We start from the raw sequence: 23,468 nt of genomic DNA, 5'->3' as shown, positions 1-23,468 counted from the left end.
GTGGGGAGATTCACTGACTGATAGAGCCACCAGCGACCCTGGGGGTGAGTCGAGTGAATCTCTGTTTTATTGCTGCTATTGTCCAAAGTCCAAATGTGCTATGTTGTTGTGCTGTGTTTTAATTGTGTGAGTGACCAAAACGTGACTTTCACTGCAAAGTGAAAGCAAAGAGAGAGTTGGCTGGATCACTTCCCCTCATTTTGCCCATTTCCCAAATAATCAGAGTGACCTAGAGTAAGTGAGGTGTTCAGTGGGTGGTAATTGGTGAAAGGTGCTGTGTGAGGGACGCTGTGTGTGTGTATATTTTGCCTAGATCCAGAGCCATCTTTAGATAAGAGCAGAACAGAGATTTTAAAAAAAGAAAAAGAAAAAATACTGAGAATGTCAGTATGGGGACAAGACACAGTAAAAAGATACCTAAGGCTAGTCCAGGAAGGTGTGTTTGAACCCACTGGGGAGAGATACCTGGTGTGAGAAGCATGGAGGACAAGAAAACACTTTTGAAATATTGTAGCCAGTGGTGGCTGCTATATAAATTAAATAATGAATATGAATAAATAATAAAATATGAAAAAATAATAAATAATGAGAAATACTACAACTTTAGATTATAACACCTTGTTAGAGTTAATGTTGTTTGTGAGAAGAAAAAGGAAATAAGATGAAGTTTCCCATGCAAATATTTTTTTTACCCTTTGAGACCACCCTAAATGGCAGAGACTGTGGGATTAGACCCCTCTCTGATCCTCTAGTATTAGCCCTTAAGAATTATAAGGCATCTAATAAAGGTAAACATAAGCAATGCTTCTCCACCTGCAACACAGACCAAAGATGCACAAAATCCAATAAAGTCTATCACACAGCAGTACAAGGACAAGATCTAACAGATCTATTTAAACCTCCCCCTAGGAAACAAAAGGAGGATGGGAACTCAAAAAGAACACCCACTAAAACACCCCCTAAAAAGCCAGTCTCATCCAGAACTGGAAAACTAACAGTACAGACACATCTGTGGGAGGCAGTAGGGCCAGTTCTTACCAATCAAAGAACCTGAAAACATTTTAAGAATGACAAAGTAGTGCAAATTTCAGATCTATAATTACAAACTACTTGTGAAACCACTGTATGCTCTCCTTGCAGCTGGGAACAAAGGCCTGGCAAAAGAGGCCACACGAGCCTCTGACCAACTTAAGAAGGCTCTTGTGTCAGCCCCAGCTCTGGGACTACCAAATATAAATAAACCATTCCTCCTATTTTCCCATAAAAATCCCAAAATTGCCCTAAGAACACTAGCCCAAGATCTGGGCCCATAACAAAGGGCAGGGCTCACTTTCCTGAGCAGCTCGCTGTGATGGCCAAGGGCTGGCCAGGATCCATCTGAGCCGTAACAACAGTTGTGTTAAACATCCAAGAAGCACACAAATCCACCTGGGGCCAGACAATGACTGTGCCAGTGTCTCACACAGTGTCTGCAGTGCTAAAAGTACAAAGTGAGCACTGGCTTTCCCTACAAATAATCCTAAAATACCGAGGCATTATAGCAAAACAAGACAATGTGGAAATAGTAGTAACTAACATTGTCAGCCCAGCTCCTTTCCTCAGTGGAAACCAAAAGAAACCAGTACACCATAACTACCCAGAAACCATTGAAGCCACCTACTCCAGCCATCCAAACCTAACAGACACCCTCCACAATAATGTAAAAACCTGGTTCACTAACAGAGGCAGCTACGCCATCAGTGGAGAGCGACAGGCTAAGTATGCAGTGACCACCTACAAAAAGGCAATAGAACAGAGACCCTTACCAGTAAGCATCTCTACACAAAAGGCCAAAAATAATTGGTCTAATCTGTGCTGCCTTAGAAATAGAAAAAAAAAAAAGAGGATCATTGAATTCACAAAACCCCCCATCAAACACACACAAGAAATCATACTAGAAGCAGTTCAGCTGTCCCAAAGATTGGCAATCATACAAATTAAGGCACACCAAAAAGTAAGCTGAAAATTAGAGGAAAGAAACAAGCTAGTGGACAGAGAAGCAAAAGAAGCAACAAAAAGTAAAGTAACCACTAAAAACGTCTTAATTCTGAATAGAAAAATTTCCTTTAATAATAAGGTAATATAAAGCAACAAAATAGGCAACTAATTAAAAGTGAAAAAAACCCAAACCCATAACTGAATAAGCTGGGCTGTTACTAAAAAAAGAAAAAGAAGCCTGTCATCCCCTCTCATTTATTACAGTCACTACTAAAAGAAAAGCACTCCAAAACACATTAAGAAGTAAAAGCCTTATATACGTACTTAATTAAAAGAATTGATGCTAAAAAATTGTATGCCACTGTCACTCAAGTGACTCCACAGTGAGATCTTTGCCTCCAAACTAAACCCAAAACCATCCCCAAAACAAAACCTGACAAAATCGAATAGGCCAAGGGCCTGGGCAACAACAGCAAATTAACTTTTCAAAACTTCCAAGAAAGGGGAGTATTGATACTTGCTAGTGCTAACAAATATCTTTCCAAGATGGCCAAAAGCTTTCCCCACCAAAAGTGCAATCACAAAAGATAATAGCACACTTTGAAGTTCCAGCCACCACGTCTGCAAATAAAGAACTACATTTTATCTCAAAAATAATACAACAAACCAACCATCATTTGGGCATAAACTGAAAGCCTCACACTCCATATCACCTTCAAACAACCAAGTAAAAAATATAAATCATTTAATCAAACAACAAATTTTAAGGTTAGAGCAAAAAGTCAATTTGCTGTGGCCCCAAGCTCTCCCACTAGCACTGCTACGAATTCAAACTAAACCTAAAACCAAAGAAAAGCTAAGCCCTTTTAAATGTGTTATAAGAGACCATATAAAGTCCAAAAGAAAATGTCTGCACAAGTTAGAAGAAACCCACTAGCTACATATATATTAGCTTCAAGTAAACAACTGAAAACAAACAAACAAACAAACATGTGGCTAAAACTCAAAGTGCAAGGCTTAACAGATAAGTGCCTAACATGCAACCTAAAAATTATGTGTATGTTAAGTCTCTTGCAAAAAAGCCATTCAAACCACAAGAGGAACCATTCCAAGTGCTTCTCACCACCTTTGCACCATTAATATCAAAGAACAAAGTGCTTAGATACACCACACTCGAATAAGGAAAGCTCCCAAATCTCCCTGGAAAGTAACACCAGACAATAATAAACTAAAGCTAAAATTGACCCCAGCAAAGTAAGTACATTTTCAATCAAAAACTTTAAAAAATTTAATTCAGAAAACTGTTCCACTTATAATAACAGTTCAAAAATTAGAAAGTACTCCCAACCAAAGCAATATTTGATAACCTCAGTACAAAGCCTTTAACCAAATCACCAGTTACATAGAAAGCTGCAAATAGTTAAAAATCTGAACTTATCAACTGAGGTCATACATAAGAAGCAAATATATGAAAAGCATGAATAGCAATATATAGAGACGAGGCTGTAGGAAGGATGGACACTTCCAAAATCTACAAAAAAAGTCGTCAAAGTAAGGTGCCAAATAATTAACAAAACTACCCTTAAAAAAGTACCCAAAATCTATTTTTCAACTGCTACTGTAAAAAAAAACTCTGCAAATAAATTAGACTGTTAGCATAATTTTATTCGAACACAAACTGTTACAATGTTGTGTCTTTAGGGCCAAAATACTGTAGGACTCTCATTTAAATGTAAAATAAATGCCATTCCTACAACAACAAGTAAATTGACTCTGAGCTCTCAAACCCACACCACACCACCCAAGCTAAAACCTGACATCTATGAAATCGATCCAGATGCAATTAGAAATACGAGCCAACAACAATTGTTGTTTAACCCAAAGTGATCTCTCAAACGTGTGGAATTGCTAATGCAAATTAAGATCTCAGAAGTTCAGCCAGTCTGCACTTCTTTCCTCAACACATCCTTTAGAGGACAAACAACAGAGCTACAACAGCAAGCACACTTCAAAAGTAGAAAAAATCTTACTAAAAAATTAAAAACAAGACCAAGAGTTTTAAATAGAACAAATTCAAAAATATTAATTAATAAACTAGCCATGGCAACTAATAATTTCATAACTAAAACAACCCCCACAGTCATCCCTATTCGTGTCAAGAACAAAGCAATAGCAAATTTCAGATGTCACCAAATAGGAAAAAGCAAAATACAAGAGCACAAATTAATAATAAATGCACTCCATGTAGCTCAAGATAATGTATCCTTAGCTCTCAGCTGTATGCAGGCACAGTTATAGGTAACATCAATAATTACTTTAATCAGGAGAGAAAAAAAGAAAGGAACTTTCTCAATTAAAATTAAATTCGACAAGAAGTTAAAAATAATGCCACAAAATTTTTTAAAAAAGTTCCAGTCATGGTAGACCACAGTGAATTTCACCTATGATCCCATTAACAATGTGATCACTGCCTTTGTTCTTACTATCTGTAATGCCACAATTCATGTCAAAATATAAACCTAAAATCTGATATTACCCAAAAGCAGCAAAAATGTATGTGCAAAAATAATACAATCAATGTCCAAAATATATGTCTAGACACTAAATATGGCTGTTATGTTAAAATTCATCCAAACATTAGTCAAAAAGCTATGCCAAGGCTGTGTATGCCTAAAAACCGCTTGTGCTTTCCTGAAAATAGAGAATAGCAATTATGTAACTTTGTCTAAGATTCACTCTAATTTTTGTATTTATCAGTTTGCTAAAAATGTTAGATGAGACATCTGGTATTTTACATCCATTGTATCCCATGAACTATGAAGATTTAATTACACAATGTATCACAAATTATTACCTACACCTTACAAATAAAAATAAACCTTACAATAGTAAGGCAATTAACCAAACATCAAAATCCGACTAAAATCCTTTTAATATAAAAAAATAGACAAAAACTCCAGTTACTGTCTATCACAAGACAGAAAGTATGCACAGTCCGACAAAAACTAAAACAAACCACAAGTTATCACAAGAGAGTCACTCTATAGTCACCAACCACAACTACAATTTTAAACACACTCCTACACCCTATAATTGTAATATTAATAGTACTTAGTATAAGCTACGTTATAAGCTTAGTATAAGTTTTATTATGTTTAAAAGTAAAAAATGTTAAAATGTTAAATAATGTTAAAATGTTAAATAATTTTAACGTCATTGTCAAAAGTGCATAGAAAAGAACTGAAAAACAACTTTTAGAACAATTAGCTGAGTACAGTATCCTCGTAGTAAGTAAAAAATTTGCTTTACATTTTCCAGAAAAGGGGGGAATAAAACAAAAAAAATAAAAATAAAGAAAAAGAAAAAGAAAAATTCACCAAAATTAGCTCCCCAAAACAATGAAAAATGCCTGACACTTTCCGTGCTTGCAAAAACCGAAACGAATAGCAAACTTGTTTGCAATAAACGAAGGCAGAGGTTTGGGAACTCCCTCTTTCCCTCTGGTTGGATTCTCAGACAGAAGTTACCCTTATGATTTACAAACACAACCTCCGCATCGAGAATCACAACTTATGAAACACTTTTACTCTTCTCTGCTAAACCGGTCCTGTCCTCTGTCTGTACTCATTTTCTTCAAAAAGTCTCAGCTCCTCTTCCCCCCAAAAACCCCAACCACCAACTTCTGACAGAAGATGACAGAGTTACTTCAAAACTACACGGCAGCTCCGAAACGCACGGCTCTCCGTCACTCAGACACACAAACTACAATCTCTGTTTATTTCCCCAAGTCTTACAGCATAACCCCAGCCCCTCCCATCCCCGCTCTGCGCTAAAATGAGGCAAACAGTCCATCACGGGTGTGCAATTCTTCTCTGGAATTGGGTCGGTGGTCTCGAATTGGGTCAGTGGTCTTGAAAGATGAAGTAAGCAAAGTCTTCGTCAGGTCACCGTGACCCTCTGGCACAATCCGGAATATCCCCAGCTTCGTGATTGATTGGTATAAAGTCCAGGTGTTAGCCAGCGTTCTACTGGTTTCACTCTGTTCTTATAACAGTTCATTAACTCCTTTCTATAAACAAAACTGAAACAATCTCTTAATGGCAAACAATACCTCTGTTATCGCTACTTTAACACCTAACCATCATTAACCTATGGTTTGTTTATCTAACCTACCCCGATTAATATGAATTGCTTCTAACCCTTCGCTATAATCTTAACTCTTTCAAATCGTGATTCGGTCCCCGCTGTCCGGACACTGCGGCAGCACCTGCGGAGACAAAGCGCAGCCTGCGGGAGCTCTCCGGGAGCCGGGCAGGGACACCTCCCGCCTGAGCAGCGGCACCGAGCCCGGAAACTGTGGCGGGCACGGAGCAGCCACCTCCGGGCTACCGAGAGCAGCCGGGATGAGCCAGCGCTGCTGCGGCACCGGCTCGTCCCCAGGGATCCGCGGCAAGGAGGAGACCGCGGGCAGCCGCTCCCTCCCTCCGCCATCTCAGCCCAGGGGCACACGGGGGACCCCGGCCCAAGGAACTCGCCAGAACCGCCCCGTTCCCCTCAGCGCGGCCCCTCCGGCCGCAGCGAGCCCCGGGCTGGGGCACAGCCGAGCGCGGCTCCTACCTGGGCTGGAGCCGCTCCGAGCTCCGGGGGCCGCCCCTGCCCGAAGGCACCGGGACAGAGAAGCTCCGGCCCTGCGGGAGAAGACGGGGTCGATGGTGCCGTTACGGCGAACAAACAATTTCGGGGCGAGGCGGTGTCGCTGCAGTTCGAACAGAACCGCCAAGGAAAAGCGCCCAGCGCGGGTTTGGGAGATTTTCATAATTCCGCGCAGGACCAGGCGCAGGACCGGCGGGGCTCGGACTGTGCCACTTTTAACCCTTCAGAGCAGTAGAACCGAGCCCAATTCAAACCCATAGAACAGCGCCGTAAAGGTATTCGCCTATCATTTAAACATAAGATTATTTGAAAACAGTGATTTCCCGCCTAGTGAGACACCAAAAATAATTAAAAGGGCGTGTTTTCCTTCAACTGACACCATTCAAATCGTAGGTGAAGGGGGTTTTCCCTAATTCAAACCCAGTTACGGAAAAGAAGATTTTTCTCCTTCGTTTCAAATCCCACTTAAGTCCTACAAGATATATTGAGAATTAGTTCAAATTAGGGAAGCCACATTATGACAGTCTTCAGGAGTTACATCATAGGAATTAAAAATACTTTCAGTCGTGTTCTCAAAATAAGGAGAAGCCAGGTCATTCCCCATTATAGCTTGTCTGAGTTCTTTGATGTCATGATGAGAGAGGGACTCGTACTGTGCATTATGATAATTTCTACCACATCTCACAAGGACAGCAAGAAATTGCTCGTTCGAGGAATCAAAACCTTGATCTGGCTCAAGATTCCGTCTGATTCTGACCAATTAGGTAAACGTAATGCAGTATTGTCACTTTGGCTTTTAGAATCAGTTTTAGGCAAGGCAGCATTTCCATTTGCTCTCTCTCCCGGCTCTACTGTTTGAACAACGATCCCAGGCTGTGTCCCAGGTTTGGCACTGGCTGGCACATGTGGTACTGCTGTTCCTTCCCCCTCTCTCCGAGAAGAAGCAGCAGCAGGAGCAGGAGCAGGGCAGGAAGCGGAGGGTCCCCGGGAGGCGGGGGAACGCAAGCTGTGCTGGATGCCGAGGCGCTGGCAGCAGACGGGAGCTGGAGCCTGCCAAGGACAGGAGCACGGCGGGGCAGAGGCTGCACGGGCGCGGCCTCGGGAGCAGCTGCGGAGGGCAGGGGCTGTGGGAGCAGCCAGGGCTGGGGATCGCTGCGGGGCTGGCACGATGGCAGCGGGCAGCATGGAAGCAGCAGCGTGTGCCACGAGCGGCAGCGGCAGCGGAGCCGCGGGCGGGGGCAGCGGAGCCGCCGGGGCGAGCGGGGCCGAGCCGATGGCCGGGGACGGGAGCCGCGCTGGGGTTGGGGCGGGCGGGGCTGGGGCAGCCACGGCCGGGAGCGAGCCCGCCGGGAAAGGCTCTGCTGGAGCCGGGCCGGGCACCGAGCGCTGCGAGAACGAGCGGAGCTCTCGGGGCACGGCGCAGGCTGCAGCGGGCACACTGTGCCAAGGGCGAGAGACGGGGCACCGGCAGTGGCGCTCGCCGCGGGCAGCCGAGGCATGGATGGGCTGGGAAAGGGGCTGGAGCTGCGCTGGGATGCGAGGGGACAAGGCAGGAAGAGTGCAGCGGCAGCGGGGCTCGCATCGGGGCCGCGGGGGCAGCGATGGAAACTCTCGCTCGCAGCCGCTCGGATGCTGCAGGGAAAAGAGGCCACAAAGGGCGCGGAGGGATGTGTGCCCATGGAGTTCCTCGGGGAAGCACCGAGGGTTCCAGGGGACCGGCCGGGGCCGAGGAGCGGGGGCAGAGCCGGCGAAAGCATTCTGAGCCGGGGGAACAAAGGAGTTTGGAACAGGCTGAGGAAGGGTTTGAGAGGCGGGGGAGGCCAGAGCTGACACGGGGAGAGCAGAGGGCTCCCAGGGGGTCCCGAAGTGCCCACCTGGGGTACAGACAGAGGGCTGAGGGGAGGGAGACCCGGCACAGAGCGTGGGGGAGGCGGAATATAGGCTGAAATATTGTGAGGATGTAAGGCAGAGGGAGAGACGCTGTGCTGAGGGAGAAAAGGAGCGGGGTGCTCAGTTTGAATTAGGCAATCATTCTGGGATGGGGAGAGTTTTGGGGATTCGTTTTAGGCTCCAGGGCAAAGCACGGGTGGGGTCGTCTGTTGAAAAATGTTTATGATCATTGGACAAGCAGCAATAATTTTAACCACGCTCTGATCCCGTTCAAAAGTGAATGGATTATAAACGTTCCAGTGGACAGCATCCCAAAAAGAGAATGTGAAGACAGAGTTAAGGTCTGTGCCTGAATAGTTCGTATTGACCCACGTTAAAAGGTCTTTCAATTCATCATCCTGAATATTAATATGAGGTTCAGCAGTAATAATTGTCTTTAGCCAGTGATAAACAGACGAATCTTGTCCCGTGATTTCTTTTCCCCAGAGCTCTCCCTGATTCTCCACAAGGTTTCTTCCTCGGCTCCATCCTGGGGTGTCCAGTAGGCAGGAGGAGACGAGAATAGGATCCATTTCTAATCCAAAAGGATTATTCCACAGATGTCCCTTTTAACTATCTGGGGATTCCAGCAGTTGTTCCATAAAACCAAACAGGGCACCACACGGGGCACCATCACTGTGGGGTTTTTCTGGGATATTTTTTCTCCTACCTTATATTTACCTATATCTGTGTACACAAACAACAGGAGGGGAATGCTGGAGCAGCTGTCTCGGAGCTTTATTCCATCACAATCATCAGCCTCATTTTACAGAACCAAGCAAGGGAGATGGAACAGCTCCAGCTGCCTGCACAGCAGACCAAGTTCTCTTTGTGACCAAGTCTTTTAACAACTTTCTAGCCCATACCATAATATTAAAAGCTGACAAGTGTTTGCTCAGACCAATTAATAAAGCCATATGTACATCTTGCTTTGAACAATGCTTGCCTGTAATAGCTTCAAACAGTGGAAAAACCTTCATTACTAAGGTTAAATATTTCTACTCTCTTGTTTAACATATTTTTCTCAGACCGATCTCTACGCAGCTCACAGCCCTGTTGTTTCTTGTCCTTGCACCTTCAGCATTCTTGCATTTCTCCGTCTTGAAATTTGCTTTCACACAGCTTTCTGAGAGTTCTGTACCTTTTCTATTTCCCACAGTGTCCTGCAGGGCTTTGGCATCGTTGGGAGCGCTGGAAGAGATGCTGGGAACACTGGGAGGGAACTGGGAGCACAGGGAATGCTAGGAGGGAACTGGGAGGGCGAGTGGAAGCAGCGGCAGTGGAGAAGAAGGAGCACTGGGAGGGGGATGAGGAGCACTGGGAAGGTGCAGTGCTCCCAGTTCCTTGGCAGTGCTCTCCCCATCCGTGCCGGTGCTTGGCAGGCAGAGGGATACTGGGAGGGAACTGGGAGGGAACTGCCCATCACTCTCCGTTGAACCCATTGCCAAAAAGAAAACGAATGGGGGTTACAAGAAGAACAGAGATTTCATATGAAGGAGAAAAACTTCTTTCAGTTAATTGTGCTTGAACTGGGGAGGACTCCTCCTTCACCTACGATTTGAAGGTTCTCAAATTAAGGAAAACACTCATGATTTTTGGTGTCTCACTTGGCGGGAAATCAGCATTTTCCATTACTTTAATGTTTGAATCGAAGGAAAATGCATTTTTGGTGCTGGTCTATGGGTTTGAAATGAGGCAAAGTGCTCAATTTTACTGATCTTAAGGGTCAAAGACCGGCAGAATCCGAACATCGCTGGACGCGCGGCTACGTTCTGCTGATTGTTCGCCTTTCCCTCCACTGGAGGCGCCCTCCTGGCGAAATGCCGTACATTTTCCGAGAAAGCAAGTGATTTCTGAAATGAGCCGCTAACCCGGATGGTTTGGTTCTAACGGTCGACCAATGAGCTCCGACCGTCGCGCAGGCTGGCTGGTTATAAAAGGGATAAAGCTGCACGTCGCCTCTAAAGAGCGGCGGCAATGATCACAATCGGTTTGTCTTTCAGCGAACAAAGCCGCGCTGTCGGGCGGCGAGCCCGGAGCTGGGAGCGGCTCCAGCCCAGGTAGGAGCCGCGCTCGGCTGTGCCCCAGCCCGGGGCTCGCTGCGGCCGGAGGGGCCGCGCTGAGGGGAACGGGGCGGTTCTGGCGAGTTCCTTGGGCCGGGGTCCCCCGTGTGCCCCTGGGCTGAGATGGCGGAGGGAGGGAGCGGCTGCCCGCGGTCTCCTCCTCGCCGCGGATCCCTGGGGACGAGCCGGTGCCGCAGCAGCGCTGGCTCATCCCGGCTGCTCTCGGTAGCCCGGAGGTGGCTGCTCCGTGCCCGCCACAGTTGCCGCCCGTGGCGCCCCGGGCTCGGCGCCGCTGCTCAGGCGGGAGGTGTCCCTGCCCGGCTCAGGGCTGCCACGGGATCAACTTGAACGCGCCTCAGAGCCCAAAGCACTGCAGGCACCGAGTGGAGGCACAAAGCGCCGCATCCTGCCTGCTCCGGGCTCCGGAGCCTTCTCGGCGCTGCCTTCTGGGCGAGGAGCCGCTTCCCGTTGCCAGGCAGGGACCCAAAGCGGCTGTGGCAGCGCTCGGTGTCGCCGGGCTCCGAGGCGGCGGGGCAGGGAATGCGGGGGACAATGCTGAGCAGCCCGGGGCTGCTGCTTCTTTCTCCTGGGCAGGCGGACTCCGAGGCGCAGCTGTCCTGTCCCCGCATGCGGCAGCTCCCAGGCGGTGTCAGCGCCTGTCCCAGCACGGAGCTGGGCTGCAGCGGCTGCAGAGCCCGAGGGGCCGGGGCTGCGGGCACCGGAGAGCTCCCGCAGGCTGCGCTTGTGTCCGCAGGTGCTGCCGCAGCGTCCGGGCAGCGGGGACAGCGCGGGACTGAGCCGGCAGCGCCTTCCTGAGCCTCGGTGTCCCGCAGGACCGGGACCAGCTGGGACCTGTCATCATGTCCCTTCCAATGGGCCATCTCCGTGGGCGTGAAGCTGTGTCCGAGGCCGGTCTCCCAAAGGCTTCACCAACACTCCTCATGTGTCGGGACCAAATGGCTGATTGTTCCAAACAGAGAGATGCCGGCTGTGACCTTGAGAAGAGTGAATTATGCTCTATTCATAAACTTGAGAATAAGCTTCGATATCTACAGGAGAAGGGACCAGCAGCCAAGCAGACACACTTTCCGGAGGCACAAGAAACCACCCGTGAGCGTGCAGTGAGTGAAGATGCGGACAATGGAATCTGCAGCAGTGAAGGCAGTTTGAGGGAGCCCCTGGGTCCCCAGGGCACATCAGCACCCGGCCATGGACACAGAAGCATCCTCAGAAGATTGCCGGGTGAGTGCAGGGCCACGGCTGTGGCCTCTAGGGAGGGGACAGTGTCAGCTGGCAAGGACAGGGCTGGCAGGTGTGTGGCTGTTTCCCGATGTGTGCAAGAGGCCTCGTGCTCCGCTCGGCCCCATCCGTGGCTGGAAGCGGCAGCCGCAGCTGCCCCCAAGGCTGTGCAGCTCTCCTGCTGCAGCCTGTCCCCAGCGCGGTGTCCCTGGCTGTCCCCACAGCTGTGTCCCTGCCTGTGTCCAGGCTCTTGGCTCGCTGGCTGCCAGCTGAGGGAGGAGCAAACAGGCTGAGAGCTCCCTCCTGTGCTCCCCGGGCACTGGGGGAGCAGCTTCGAGGGCCGCCTGTGCTTCTGGCAGCCAGCAGCTCTTTCCTGCTCCAGGCAAGGGGTTCAGCTGCCATCCCGTGCACATCTTGGTGCTGATCCTGCTCCTGTCGCTGCTGCTGGCGTTGGCCGTGGCCTTGGCTGTGCAGTCAGGTAAGGGAGGGGCAGCAGCCCGGGCCCAGCCCCTCGGGGCACAGCGGGGTCCCTGCTCCCTGCACAGGGCAATCCTCAGACCTTCTCCTCTTCCCCTGCAGCACCACAGGTTCCAGTTCCACCTGCGACTCCGCTCTTGTCTCTGGGCTGTCCCCATGGCTGGGTTGGATACAATGGATTCTGCTACTACTTCTCAAGGGATTACAGAACGTGGGATCAGGGTCAGGAGCGGTGCTCCGAGCTCGGGGCCTCCTTGGCCGTTCTGAAGGATGAGGAAATGGTGAGTGAGGGGCTGCGGGCGCTGTGGGGTGGCTGAGGGGAGCCTGGGGGTGCTCCTGGGCCGGGCTCGGTCTGCTGGGGCTGGGGCTGCAGCCCTGTGCCGGGGCCTTGCAGGGAAGGAGCCCCGGGGCCGTGTCCCCCCGAGGGGCCGGGGCAGCTCCCACTGCTCTCTCCTTGGCAGGATTTGTTCTTCCTCCTCCGCGGGAACGTCGATTACTGGGTCGGGCTGCGCAGATGGGGCGAGCACCTGCAGTGGGGGGACGGCAGCAGCTTCAGCTCCTCGTGAGTGCCGGGGAGCCGGGCAGGGCATGGGGGGACAGGGGCACAACGTGTTCCCCTGGGAACCAGCGCTGCCTCTGCTCCTCCTTGCAGGGTTCCTGTCCTTGGCAATTCCGAGTGTGTGTGCCTGGCTGACCATAAATTCAGGAGTGTGCCCTGCTCGAATCCGCAGCCGTATCTGTGCAGCAAGGCCCGAGCTCCCCTGTAACAGGGGCTGGAGAAAGGAGCTTCTCCACGCTGGGCAGTCCCAGCTTCACCTGTGAGCCCAGCACAGGGCTGTCCTTTCTCAGCTGCACCCTGTGCCTTGCACTTGCTCTCAGGGTCACCTCAGTGCCTGTTCATCCCCACTGCCAGCGCTGGACTGACGGTTCAAAGGAAAAGTCTCTGCAATCCATCCTGCCAGCCATGCTGGCTGGAGTGAGGGGATTGCCGTCATTGCACAGCAAGCTGGAATGGGAAATCCAAATGGCCCTGGGCTCCTAGAAATCTTCACCAAGTGACCTAAATGTGGCGAGATTTTTGGACTGTCCTTAGATGAGGAAGATGAAAAGCTGACATGTGCTGAGGAGGAATCCCACCTGAGTGTCAAGAATGGCCTGTCTGTATCTCTCTCTGTCTGTCAGTTGCGAATGATCTGACTGCTCTGCTGTGGGAGGAAATCCAGGCTGGTGCAGGACAAGGATTTGTCTCCCTGAGGTGGAAGCAGTGACACGATGTGACTGTAACCCACATCCCTCTGTGTTAGAGTCTGTAAAACAGTTACCACCCTGAATTCTTCGAAGACAGATTCATGTGCAGGTGTTGAATTAATCCGTTTGGATGGATTAAAGTATATTCAACCAGTCAAAAATGAAATAGACTTGTAAGTTTAAGTTTTAAGTAATTAAGTTAATTTAAGTAAGTGAGGATATGTTTTAAATGCCTTAAGATGTAAAAGCCTTTGAATTTAGTATGAAAAACAAGTTTTAGTGAGAGTTCGAAAACAAAAATAAGTGTCAAAAACAAGTCTCAGTGAGAGCTCAGAAAATACAATTTTAGACATAATAAAAATATACTAAGAATATTGCTTACATTTTTCAGGTAGAAAAGAAAGGCTCTGTGTGCAGGTTATAGGTAGACTTTTGTATTAAAAAACTGGAATTCTAAGAAGTGCAGAAGAAATGATTCAGATTTGTGTTTTTAGCTCACTGGGTAATTTGTAAATAAGAATGTGTGCATTGGGGAGAGACTCCCTCTCTCGTCATTCTCCACACCGCTGTCATTATCACCCAGAAGCAGACAGGAGCTGCGGCTGCACCTTCAGCCCTCCCGGGGCCTTGCACTGCAGAACTGCTTCTGCTTCTCATGGGGGCTTTACTTCTGTTTGGGACTCTGTGCTGAAAGCTTTTAGCACGGACTTGAACAGTTGGGGCACTTTGCTTTGTGAGACTGCTGTGCCTTTACAATAAACAACTTTATAGCAGCTAACAACTACTGAGCTCTTTTGAAGATTTAAACTCACAAAAATCCCGACACCTCGAGCCTTTCCTGATGTGTTCTGTTGCCTGCCCAGGGTGAGGAGCAGAGGGACAGAGCGGTTTTGCTGTCACCTGGCCAGGCCCAGCCCAGCCCAACCATCCCTGCCATAATTCACTCCTATCCCACCATTACCCGGTCCCACGGCGGGTCCGGCTTCACGGGCAGGTGCCTCGAGTGAGAGGAGGCAGCTGGTGCCAGGGGGTGAAACCTGTCCCACAGTAACGCCGGCAGCACCTGCAGCCCGGCCATGCGGTGGCACCCGGAGCTCGGAGGCTCCTTCAGCACAGCTGCGACCCGCGGTCGGAGGTGCCCAGCCCGGGGCTCGCAGTCAGGCACCTGAGTGTGAGCAATGGTCCCTGTGTCTGTCTGTCTGTCTGTTTGTCTGTTGCAAAGGATCTGTGGGTGCCCTGGAGCCTGCCCAACAGAAGTTTTTATGTCCTGGAGAAAAACCTTAGTTTCTCTCTTCCCTTATTTGTGCGAGGGACACTGAGGGCATGGAGAGGAATGACTTCCTCCCCACAGATCTTTGCAGGTTTATGTTTATGCACCCCAGTTCTGTTTCCCTGGTGACCACTTTGCCCACCACCCCTTTTCCCCTTATGTATATTCCCTAGAATGTTCCGCCTTCCCCATTTACCCATTGGCCCCATTTTGCTGCATTGTCTCATCTCCTTTTACCCTACTGGCTGTCACCCTTTGCCCCACCTTCACACCACCTCTGAGCCCTCAACCCACTGGTCCGGATCCTCTGCTCCACCCCCATTTGTTGTCTATATTTAAACCTTGACCCTCCATTGATTCCAATTTCGGCTTCTGCTTGGAATAAACCTGGCCTGTGGAGCCCTATACAAAGAACTTCTCACCTCTCCTTCATTCATTGCCAGAGTTATCCTGACCATGTGTTTTCTTCTCCATGACTGAGCCTGTGCCACCTAAGTGACTCTTTCCTACTGGAGATGCTTTCTGGGGGTTGTGGCACCTCACCATCGAACTGCCTGCAGGAACAGTGTATGGCCAGGAAAGAAATGATATCCAGGGCTAGAGGGGCCCTGCCTCTAGCCAGGGAGAGGCACAGGAAAACTGGGTCTTTTGGACAGTGTGGGTCCAATGACCTGGCTCATCAGAGCCACAAAAATTCGAGGCCATAGCTGATACTGGTGCACAGTGTAGCCTGATACCATCAGGACATGTGGGGGCAGAGCCTGTTTCCATTGCTGGGGTGACGGGGGGATCTCAGGAATTGACGCTGCTGGAAGCTGAGGTGAGTCTGACTGGGAGAAGTGACAGAAACAGCCAGTTGTAACTGGCCCAGAGGCTCCATCTATTCTAGGCATAGACTTCCTCTGGAGCGGCTATTACAAAGACCCAAAGGGATTCAGGTGGACTTTCGGAATAGCTGCTGTAGCAGTAGAGGGTATTAAGCAGTTGAACACCTTGCCTGGACTGTCAGAAAACCCATCTGCAGTGGGACTCCTGAAGGCGGAAGAGCAACAAGTGCCAATTGCCACCTCAACAGTGCACCGCCGGCAGTACCGGACGAATCGAGATGCCGTGATCCCCATCCACAAGATGATCCGTAAGCTGGAGAGCCAAGGGGTGGTCAGCAAAACCCACTCACCCTTCAACAGCCCCATCTGGCCCGTGCGCAAGTCTAATGGAGATTGACTGTGGACTATCGTGCGTTGAACGAAGTGACTCCATCCTGAGCGCAGCCATGCCGGACATGCTGGAACTCCAGTACGAGTTGGAGTCCAAGGCAGCAAGGTGGTGTGCCACCATTGACATTGCCAACGCATCTTTCTCCATTCCCCTGGCAGCAGAGTGCAGGCCTCAGTTTGCTTTCACCTGGAGGGGCATGCAGTACACCTGGAATCGCCTGCCCCAGGGGTGGAAACACAGCCCCACCATCTGTCATGGACTGATCCAGACTGCACTGGAGAGGGGTGAATCTCCAGAACACCTTCAATACATAGATGACATCGTTGTGTGGGGGAACACAGCAGTGGAGGTATTTGAGAAAGGAGAAAAGATCATCCAGATTCTGCTGGGAGCCGGCTTTGCCATTAAAAAGAGCAAAGTCGAAGGACCTGCGCGAGAGATCCAGTTCCTGGGAGTAAAGTGGCAAGATGGACGGCGCCAGATCCCCACTGAGGTCATCAATAAGATCACCGCAATGTCTCCACCAACCAGCAAGAAGGAAACACAAGCTTTCCTAGGTGCCATAGGCTTGTGGAGAATGCACATTCCTGAGTACAGTCAGACTGTGAGCCCTCTCTACCTGGTCACCCGTAAGAAGAACGATTTCCACTGGGGTGCTGAGCAACAGCAAGACTTTGCCCAGATCAAGCAGGAGATCGCTCATGCAGTAGCCCTTGGCCCAGTCAGGATGGGACCAGAGGTAAAGAATGTGCTTTATTCTGCAGCTGGGAGCCATGGTTTGTCCTGGAGCTTTTGGCAGAAGGTGCCTGGGGAGACTCGAGGTCGACCTCTGGGATTCTGGAGCCGGAGCTACAGAGGGTCTGAAACCAGCTACACTCCCACAGAGAAGGAGATCTTGGCTGCCTATGAAGGAGTCCAAGCTGCCTCAGAGGTGATTGGGACGGAAGGACAACCCCTCCTGGCACCCTGACTACCAGTGCTGGGGTGGATGTTCAAAGGAAAGGTTCCCTCTACCCACCACGCCAGCGACGCCACATGGAGCAAGTGGATTGCCCTCATCACGCAACGCGCCCACATCGGAAACCCGAATTGCCCTGGGATTTTGGAGATAATTACACATTGGCTAGAAGGAAAAAATTTTGGTCTCACTGAGGAGGAGAGGAGCAGGAACAAGTAACCCAGGCTGAGGAAGCCCTACTGTATAACCAACTGCCAGCAGATGAAACACGCTATGCTCTTTTCACCGACGGCTCCTGCCACACCGTGGGGATGAACCGGAAGTGGAAAGCAGCCGTATGGAGCCCCACACGACAGGTTGCACAAGCTACCGAAGGAGAAGGTGGATCAAATTAACTTGCTGAACTCAAAACTGTTCAGCTGGCCCTGGACATTGCTGAAAGAGAGAAGTGGCCAAAGCTCTACCTTTATACTGGTTCGTGGATGGTAGCCAATGCTCTGTGGGGTTGGCTCGAAAGGTGGAAAAAGGCAAACTGGCAAAGTAGGGGAAAACCAGTCTGGGCTGCCGACGAGTGGAAAGACATTGCCACCCAGGTAGAGAAGCTACCTGTGAAAGTTCATCATGTGGATGCCCATGTCCCCAGGAGTCGGGCTAACGAGGAACACCGACACAACGAGCAGGTAGATCAGGCCTCAAAGACAGAGGTGTCAAAAATAGACTTGGATTGGTAACACAAGGGAGAATTGTTCCTGGCTCGATGCGCCCATGATGCCTCAGGTCATCAGGGCAGAGATGCCATGTATAAGTGGGCACGAGACCGAGGGGTGGATATAACCAGGGACAGTATCTCTCAGGTCATCCATGACTGTGATACGTGTGCTGCCATCAAACAGGCCAAGCGGGTGAAGCCTCTCTGGTATGGTGGGTGTTAGTCCAAGTACAAGTACGGGGAGGCCTGGCAGATTGACTACATCACACTGCCTCAGACCCGCCAAGGCAAGCGCTACGTGCTGACCATGGTAGAAGCCACCACTGGATGGTTGGAGACCTACCCTGTGCCTCATGCCACTGCTCGGAACACCATCCTGGGCCTTGAGAAACAGGTCCTTTGGAGGCATGGCACCCCTGAGAGAATCGAGTCACACAACAGGACTCATTTCAAGAACAGTCCTATAAACCCCTGGGCTAAAACACACAGCACTGAGTGGGTGTGCCACATCCCCTACCATGCAGCATCAGCTGGGAAAGTCGAATGGTGCAATGGCCTGCTTAAAACCACATGATGAGTGAACACCCGAGGTTCCACTAACTGAGCAGGCCCTGCCCAGTCTGAGCCCTTGGGAAAACCAGATGGACACAGGGTTCCAGTCACACACCTGAGAGGTGTGCTAGGGAAAACTCTTTGGTTTTTTTTTCCTTCACACACACGCTGTCTGAACACAGAGGAGCGAGGTTCTCTGTAGCTGGATCTGCCCCGCACCCTGCTCTGCTACAGCCTCCTGCCTCTGAGAACAGCGCTGAGAACCGGGACCCAAACGGTGAGTGGGGAGTTTTTCCTTCACCCTTCTCCCACCTGGGACACGGCCCTGCTGCCTCCACCTCCCTTCTCTCGCCTGCTGCTGCCGCAGCTGCGAGGGGCCTGCCCTGGTCTCCACCGGGACCATGCGGAGGAAGAGAGTGTCTGCAACTGGAAAAGGGACTGGGACTGAGTAATTTGTTCTGTTTTGTCACTGATTTTTCATAGCTGATGTTGTTTTGTTTTGTCTTGTAGTTACATTAGTAAAGAACTGTTATTCCTAAACCCATATCTTTGCCTGAGACCTCCTTAATTTCCAAATTATAATAAATTGGAGAGAAGGGATCTTCACTCTCCACTTCAGGAGGAGCTCCTGCCTGTCCTGCCTCCAAACCAGGACAGCAATGCATAAAAGGACATTTTTGAAATGACACAAATTGGATCACTGATTGGACAAATGGGAGAGAGTTTTTTGTAATAAGAGTTTCATTTGAGTCACAACATCATTTTTCATTTTTCTGAAAATGTGTTAGCACTGGGAAATTCTCCTTTCTATCCAAGACAGTGTCCAAACAGAAGCTTTTACAAGTCAATTCACTTTGCTGAAATGACACATAATGAACAGAACACTCAAAATTAAAACCTTTGGCCTCTTCTTCCACATCCTGCTCATCTGTCTGTGCTGTCTGTCATTTCCCCACCAGCCCCGTCCTGTCCAAAGTCTCTCACTGCACTGCTCGGCTGCTGGAGCCAGTGAGATCTGTGTTCTCAGGTAAAGTCACCCCCATGCTCTGTAAAATGTTCCAGCTGGGTCCTGCCAGGCCAGCCTGGGCACTGGAGGACTCCAGCAGGTTTGCCACCAGGTTCATGTCCACATCCACGGGTGCCAGCTCAGCATCCTCAGCTCCAGAACCAGGGCCAGCACTCTCAGATGTGGCTGCTTCAACACAACCTGCCTGCAGTGAGCACAAGGAGAAAGGTTTGTCAAATTGCATGAGCAGATTCATGGGGGAAAAAAGGAAGCCATGAGAGAAAAGAAACAATTCTGCAGCCAACAGTTTACTTTCCAGAGTCTTGACAGACAGGAATTCAGCCACCAAATGCTCATGCCAGCTAAAAATCATCACTGTCCATTACCCAGATGAAGTTCCAAGAGAAGGCCAGAAAATGTTGCTGAGTCCTGGCTCAGATTCCCATTGGAGCAAACTACTACAGGAACTCAAAAGTCAAGCTGCAGCTGCTTGCCCTACTACTGAAAACAGGGAAATTAAACTAAGTCTTGGAAAAGATGTGCAAATTCAAAGCTGATGGAAGCTTTAGTTTGAAAAAAGCATATTAGGGTGCAACTACAGCACACTTTGCTTGCACGTGGGAAGGTTCTGAGCACCTTACTCAGAATGGCCACTTTCAGCACATTTCCTCTCTGGAAATTACTGCTACAAATCAGAGCTCAAGGCACACTCACCCCTCTCTTTTGGGTGGTGAAACTTTTCCCAACATTGGTCTGTGCCAGCTCTCGGTCCATCTCATTCATGTACCACTTGAGACTGCACACGAGCTCCTCAGGAGTCACCTTCTGCTCCTGCCTTGGATTTCCAGCATCCAGGTCTTCATCATCCCCATCTGAGAAATCAAACTCCTCCTCTTCATCCAGATCATCAGAATCCAGCTCCTCCGAGTCTGCCCCTGGGTATTATTTTGTGTCAGTACAACAGCAAAGAAATCAGTGCCAGGATTGGTTTCAAATAAAGAAGCAAGCTCATCTAAAATTCTATCCAGGGCTTTTGTAAAGGAATCCACATCAAAGGTAACATGGGATCCATCAGAAATATAAAAATATTTTTAAATAATAAAGCTTTTCTGCTTGCATAAGCCTGACAGAGGCACAAGCCATGTTGATTTCTCTCAAGCCAGGATTGAAGTTGGGGATATTTGAACTTAGAAGGCCTCAGAATTTTGAAGCCTCTATGGATTAGAAAAGCAACAGTGAGTGCAGGAATTTCTACAATGACAGAGAAGAATTTTGAAGGCCACAAAACCAAACTGAGGGACAAGGAGCAGCCCAGCTTGCAGCACTTTAACCTGCACCAGTGTCAGAGTGGTACCAAGCTGATTTCAAGCAAGTGCATCATCACTGCCATGGGTTTGCTTCAGGCCCCTGCTCAGCAGAACACCTTCAAACTCTGATCCTCTACATCACAGAATCAACCACAGGGCTGCAGCAGAGTGCAACATTCTACAGCTTCAAACCAGGAGATGCCATTCTAGTCACTGAGAATGCTTTGGCCACTAAGGGGAAGAAGAAAGGCTTACTCTAAAAAGGGAGAGCCAATCCAGTATCTGGTCTTAATGAAGGTTGGCTTCATGACTAATGATTGGCTTTCTCTTCACAGCTGTCAACATTCCCACAAATAATCATCTGTAGAATGACAATAGGAATAATTCCCCCCAGCCAGCTCACCATCCTCAGGAGGAAGACAAGCTGCTTTTCTCCCAAATTCCTTCAAATCTATGGATGTTGTCTGTAGCAGTGTCAGGATTTTATCACTTGGGCTCACTTCAACAGAGTTACAAGAAAAACAATCAAGTAAAGGAAATGCATTCAATGGGATCACGTGATCTGCATTCAGCTCTTCATTCAAATTCTTCATTCTTCTTTCTGTGCAAGCACATCAAAAAGGGAAATGAATCTGGGGGAAGTACCAGAGTACTGCACAGACTATTGGCCAAAACAGGACACAGTCAGTCCCTGCAATTCCCAGTTGATGGCTCCAAAGCCCATTTGTCATGGCTATTTTTCTTTACATTTATTTGGTCTGGGTAAATATTAAGTTTGCCAAATCCCAAACAGCACAGACTGGAAACTCAAAAAATTAACAGTCAGGATATTATGAGCTGGCAAAACCTCAGAAAATTTTATAGTGATTTATTTTTTGGATTTGATCTTTCAGAGAAATCTACAGCCAGTTCCTTGAGCAAAGCAGACAGATTACTCTCTATTTATTGTTCACTGGGACAGTTTTTCCCTGAAACTTCTATACACTTCCTACAGTCAACCAAGTATATAATGCTTTTCGGTCACCTCTTAACCCACTTGGAAGAGCTCAGCATTTCACAAAACTGAAATAAAGAGTTACTCTAGCAAGAACTTCTCCTAGTGGAGTGTTCTAGAGGAATTAGTACTTGTATCTCTTGGCCACAGTATCCATGTTGTTTTCTCCACCCATGATGGAGAAAAGGGTTCAGGTCTTTTGTAACAAGGATTTTAAAGGTCAATTAAAGGATTTGTAGGCAGGGTGTATGATACTGATGAATTCCAAGTAGCTCTTACCTTTCTGGCACATCAACAGATTGCTGGAAGTGATCTTATACCATGTGCAACAGTTCCAGGTACTTTGCAGATCCTTCAATTTCTCCCTCTTTCATGCACTTCACAGGCATGATTTAAAGAAATTCTCCCTTCCTTTTCACATTCAGGCAGACCACACACAATAAATGCTGTGATTTGGTTTATCTCCAAACCACCAAACACTGCTGGAGAAATCGCAGGCAGGAAGTGAGTGAGGCAGTTCAGATACAACTTCTACTGGTAGGAAGAGGAGGGGAAACTGTGAGTAGGGTGGACATGAGTAAGCCATAGAAAAAGAAAGATTTTCCTCTGTCTAGGTAAGAAAAATAACAGTACCTCGTGTGTCTTTTGCTAAGGTCACACGAAGGACAGCAGAGTGAAAGTAGAGTTTAGGAAAAAACAGATCTGGCCCTCGCATCCCCCGATGGCCGGGGAGCACAGGAGGGAGCTCTCAGCCTGTTTGCTCCTCCCTCAGCTGGCAGCCAGAGAGCCAAGAGCTTGGACACAGGCAGGGACACAGCTGTGGGGACAGCCAGGGACACCGCGCTGGGGACAGGCTGCAGCAGGAGAGCTGCACAGCCTTGGGGGCAGCTGCGGCTGCCGCTTCCAGCCACGGATGGGGCCGAGCGGAGCACGAGGCCTCTTGCACACATCGGGAAACAGCCACACACCTGCCAGCCCTGTCCTTGCCAGCTGACACTGTCCCCTCCCTAGAGGCCACAGCCGTGGCCCTGCACTCACCCGGCAATCTTCTGAGGATGCTTCTGTGTCCATGGCCGCTTGCTGATGTGCCCTGGGGATCCCTCCCTCTCCTATAAGCAGCGCCGACTACATTCCCTACATCTTTGCTCAGTGCACGCTCACAATTGCTGTCCCCCTGTTTACGACAAGTGGTTTCTTGTGGCCCTGGCAGCCCGACTGCTGGTCCCTCCGGGATATGCAGGAGCTCCTTCAGACGCCGATGAACGGAGCAGAATTCACTTCTCTCCAGCTCATAGCCAGTATCCCACTGCTCGGAACAATCAGCCCCGTGCTCCCGACACATCCTGAGTTCTGAAAAAGCCTTTGGGAGATGGGCATTGATAACAGCTTTACGCCCACGGCGATGTCCCCTTGGAAGGGACATGGTGACAGGTCCCGGCTGGTCCCGGCCCTGCGGGACACCGAGGCTCAGGAAGGCGCTGCCAGCTCAGTCCCGCGCTGTCCCCGCTGCCCGGACGCTGCGGCAGCACCTGCGGACACAAGCGCAGCCTGCGGGAGCTCTCCGGTGCCCGCAGCCCCGGCCCCTCGGGCTCTGCAGCCGCTGCAGCCCAGCTCTGGTAGGCGAGCAAACAGTGGGTGGGGACGAGGCGGTTTCGCTCCAGCTCGAAAGACCCGCGAAGGAAAAGCGCCCAGCGCGGGCTTGGGAGATTTTCGCAATTCCCGCTAAAGCTGCGCATGCTCAGTCGCGCGGCCGGCGGCGCTCGGGCTGTGCCGCCTTTAACCCTTCAGAGCGGTGAAACCGAGCGCTCTGCCTCGATTGAAACCCTTAGAACTGCGCCGTAAAGGTATTCTCCTGCCATTTAAGCATG

The 23,468-nt window shown here is 49.5% G+C and overlaps 3 protein-coding genes across 4 annotated transcripts in view; 1 reads left to right on the top strand and 2 right to left on the bottom strand.

Moving 5' to 3' along the window:
• The window catches only part of LOC116999271 (early activation antigen CD69-like), a 33,778-nt gene extending 27,119 nt beyond the window's left edge, over window positions 1-6,659 (bottom strand). The window contains exon 1 of the mRNA XM_033065769.2: window positions 6,595-6,659. The gene's annotated coding sequence lies outside the window, so the exon portion shown is untranslated. The remainder of the gene's footprint in view (window positions 1-6,594) is intronic.
• LOC116999270 (early activation antigen CD69-like) overlaps window positions 1-13,250 on the top strand; it is a 33,355-nt gene extending 20,105 nt beyond the window's left edge. The window contains exons 1-6 of one of the 2 annotated variants that reach the window (XM_033065768.1): window positions 10,483-10,619; window positions 11,377-11,864; window positions 12,244-12,339; window positions 12,441-12,619; window positions 12,800-12,900; window positions 12,991-13,250. In XM_033065768.1, the coding sequence (XP_032921659.1) occupies window positions 11,483-11,864; window positions 12,244-12,339; window positions 12,441-12,619; window positions 12,800-12,900; window positions 12,991-13,105 (873 nt within the window). In that variant the 5' untranslated portion in view covers window positions 10,483-10,619; window positions 11,377-11,482 and the 3' untranslated portion in view covers window positions 13,106-13,250. Of the gene's footprint in view, window positions 1-10,482; window positions 10,620-11,376; window positions 11,865-12,243; window positions 12,340-12,440; window positions 12,620-12,799; window positions 12,901-12,990 lie in introns of those variants that run through there. The other variant, XM_033065767.1, reaches the window with a different exon arrangement.
• A 5,993-nt stretch (window positions 13,251-19,243) lies between these two features.
• Window positions 19,244-20,336, bottom strand: LOC116999276 (protein ecdysoneless homolog). The gene is made up of 2 exons (XM_033065776.1): window positions 20,014-20,336; window positions 19,244-19,504 (listed from the first exon to the last, which is right to left on the bottom strand). The coding sequence occupies exons 1-2, from the start codon at window positions 20,080-20,082 to the stop codon at window positions 19,274-19,276; spliced, it is 300 nt and encodes a 99-aa protein (XP_032921667.1). The 5' UTR covers window positions 20,083-20,336; the 3' UTR covers window positions 19,244-19,273.
• Window positions 20,337-23,468: the final 3,132 nt, after the last annotated feature.

The sequence above is a fragment of the Catharus ustulatus genome, chromosome 8 (genome assembly GCF_009819885.2).
Source record: "Catharus ustulatus isolate bCatUst1 chromosome 8, bCatUst1.pri.v2, whole genome shotgun sequence".
Lineage (NCBI taxonomy): Eukaryota > Metazoa > Chordata > Aves > Passeriformes > Turdidae > Catharus > Catharus ustulatus.
Note: the sequence above shows the minus strand (reverse complement) of the source record. Positions and strands in the feature narration are given on the sequence as shown.

What these genes read in the sequence shown, in the direction of transcription:
- LOC116999276 (XM_033065776.1), bottom strand. Translation starts at nt 20,082, where the DNA reads ATGAATGAGATGGACCGAGAGCTGGCACAGACCAATGTTGGGAAAAGT. An exon ending in TCACCACCCAAAAGAGAGGG is followed by an intron (nt 19,505 to 20,013) that starts GTGAGTGTGCCT and finishes TGCTCACTGCAG; the next exon opens with GCAGGTTGTGTTGAAGCAGC.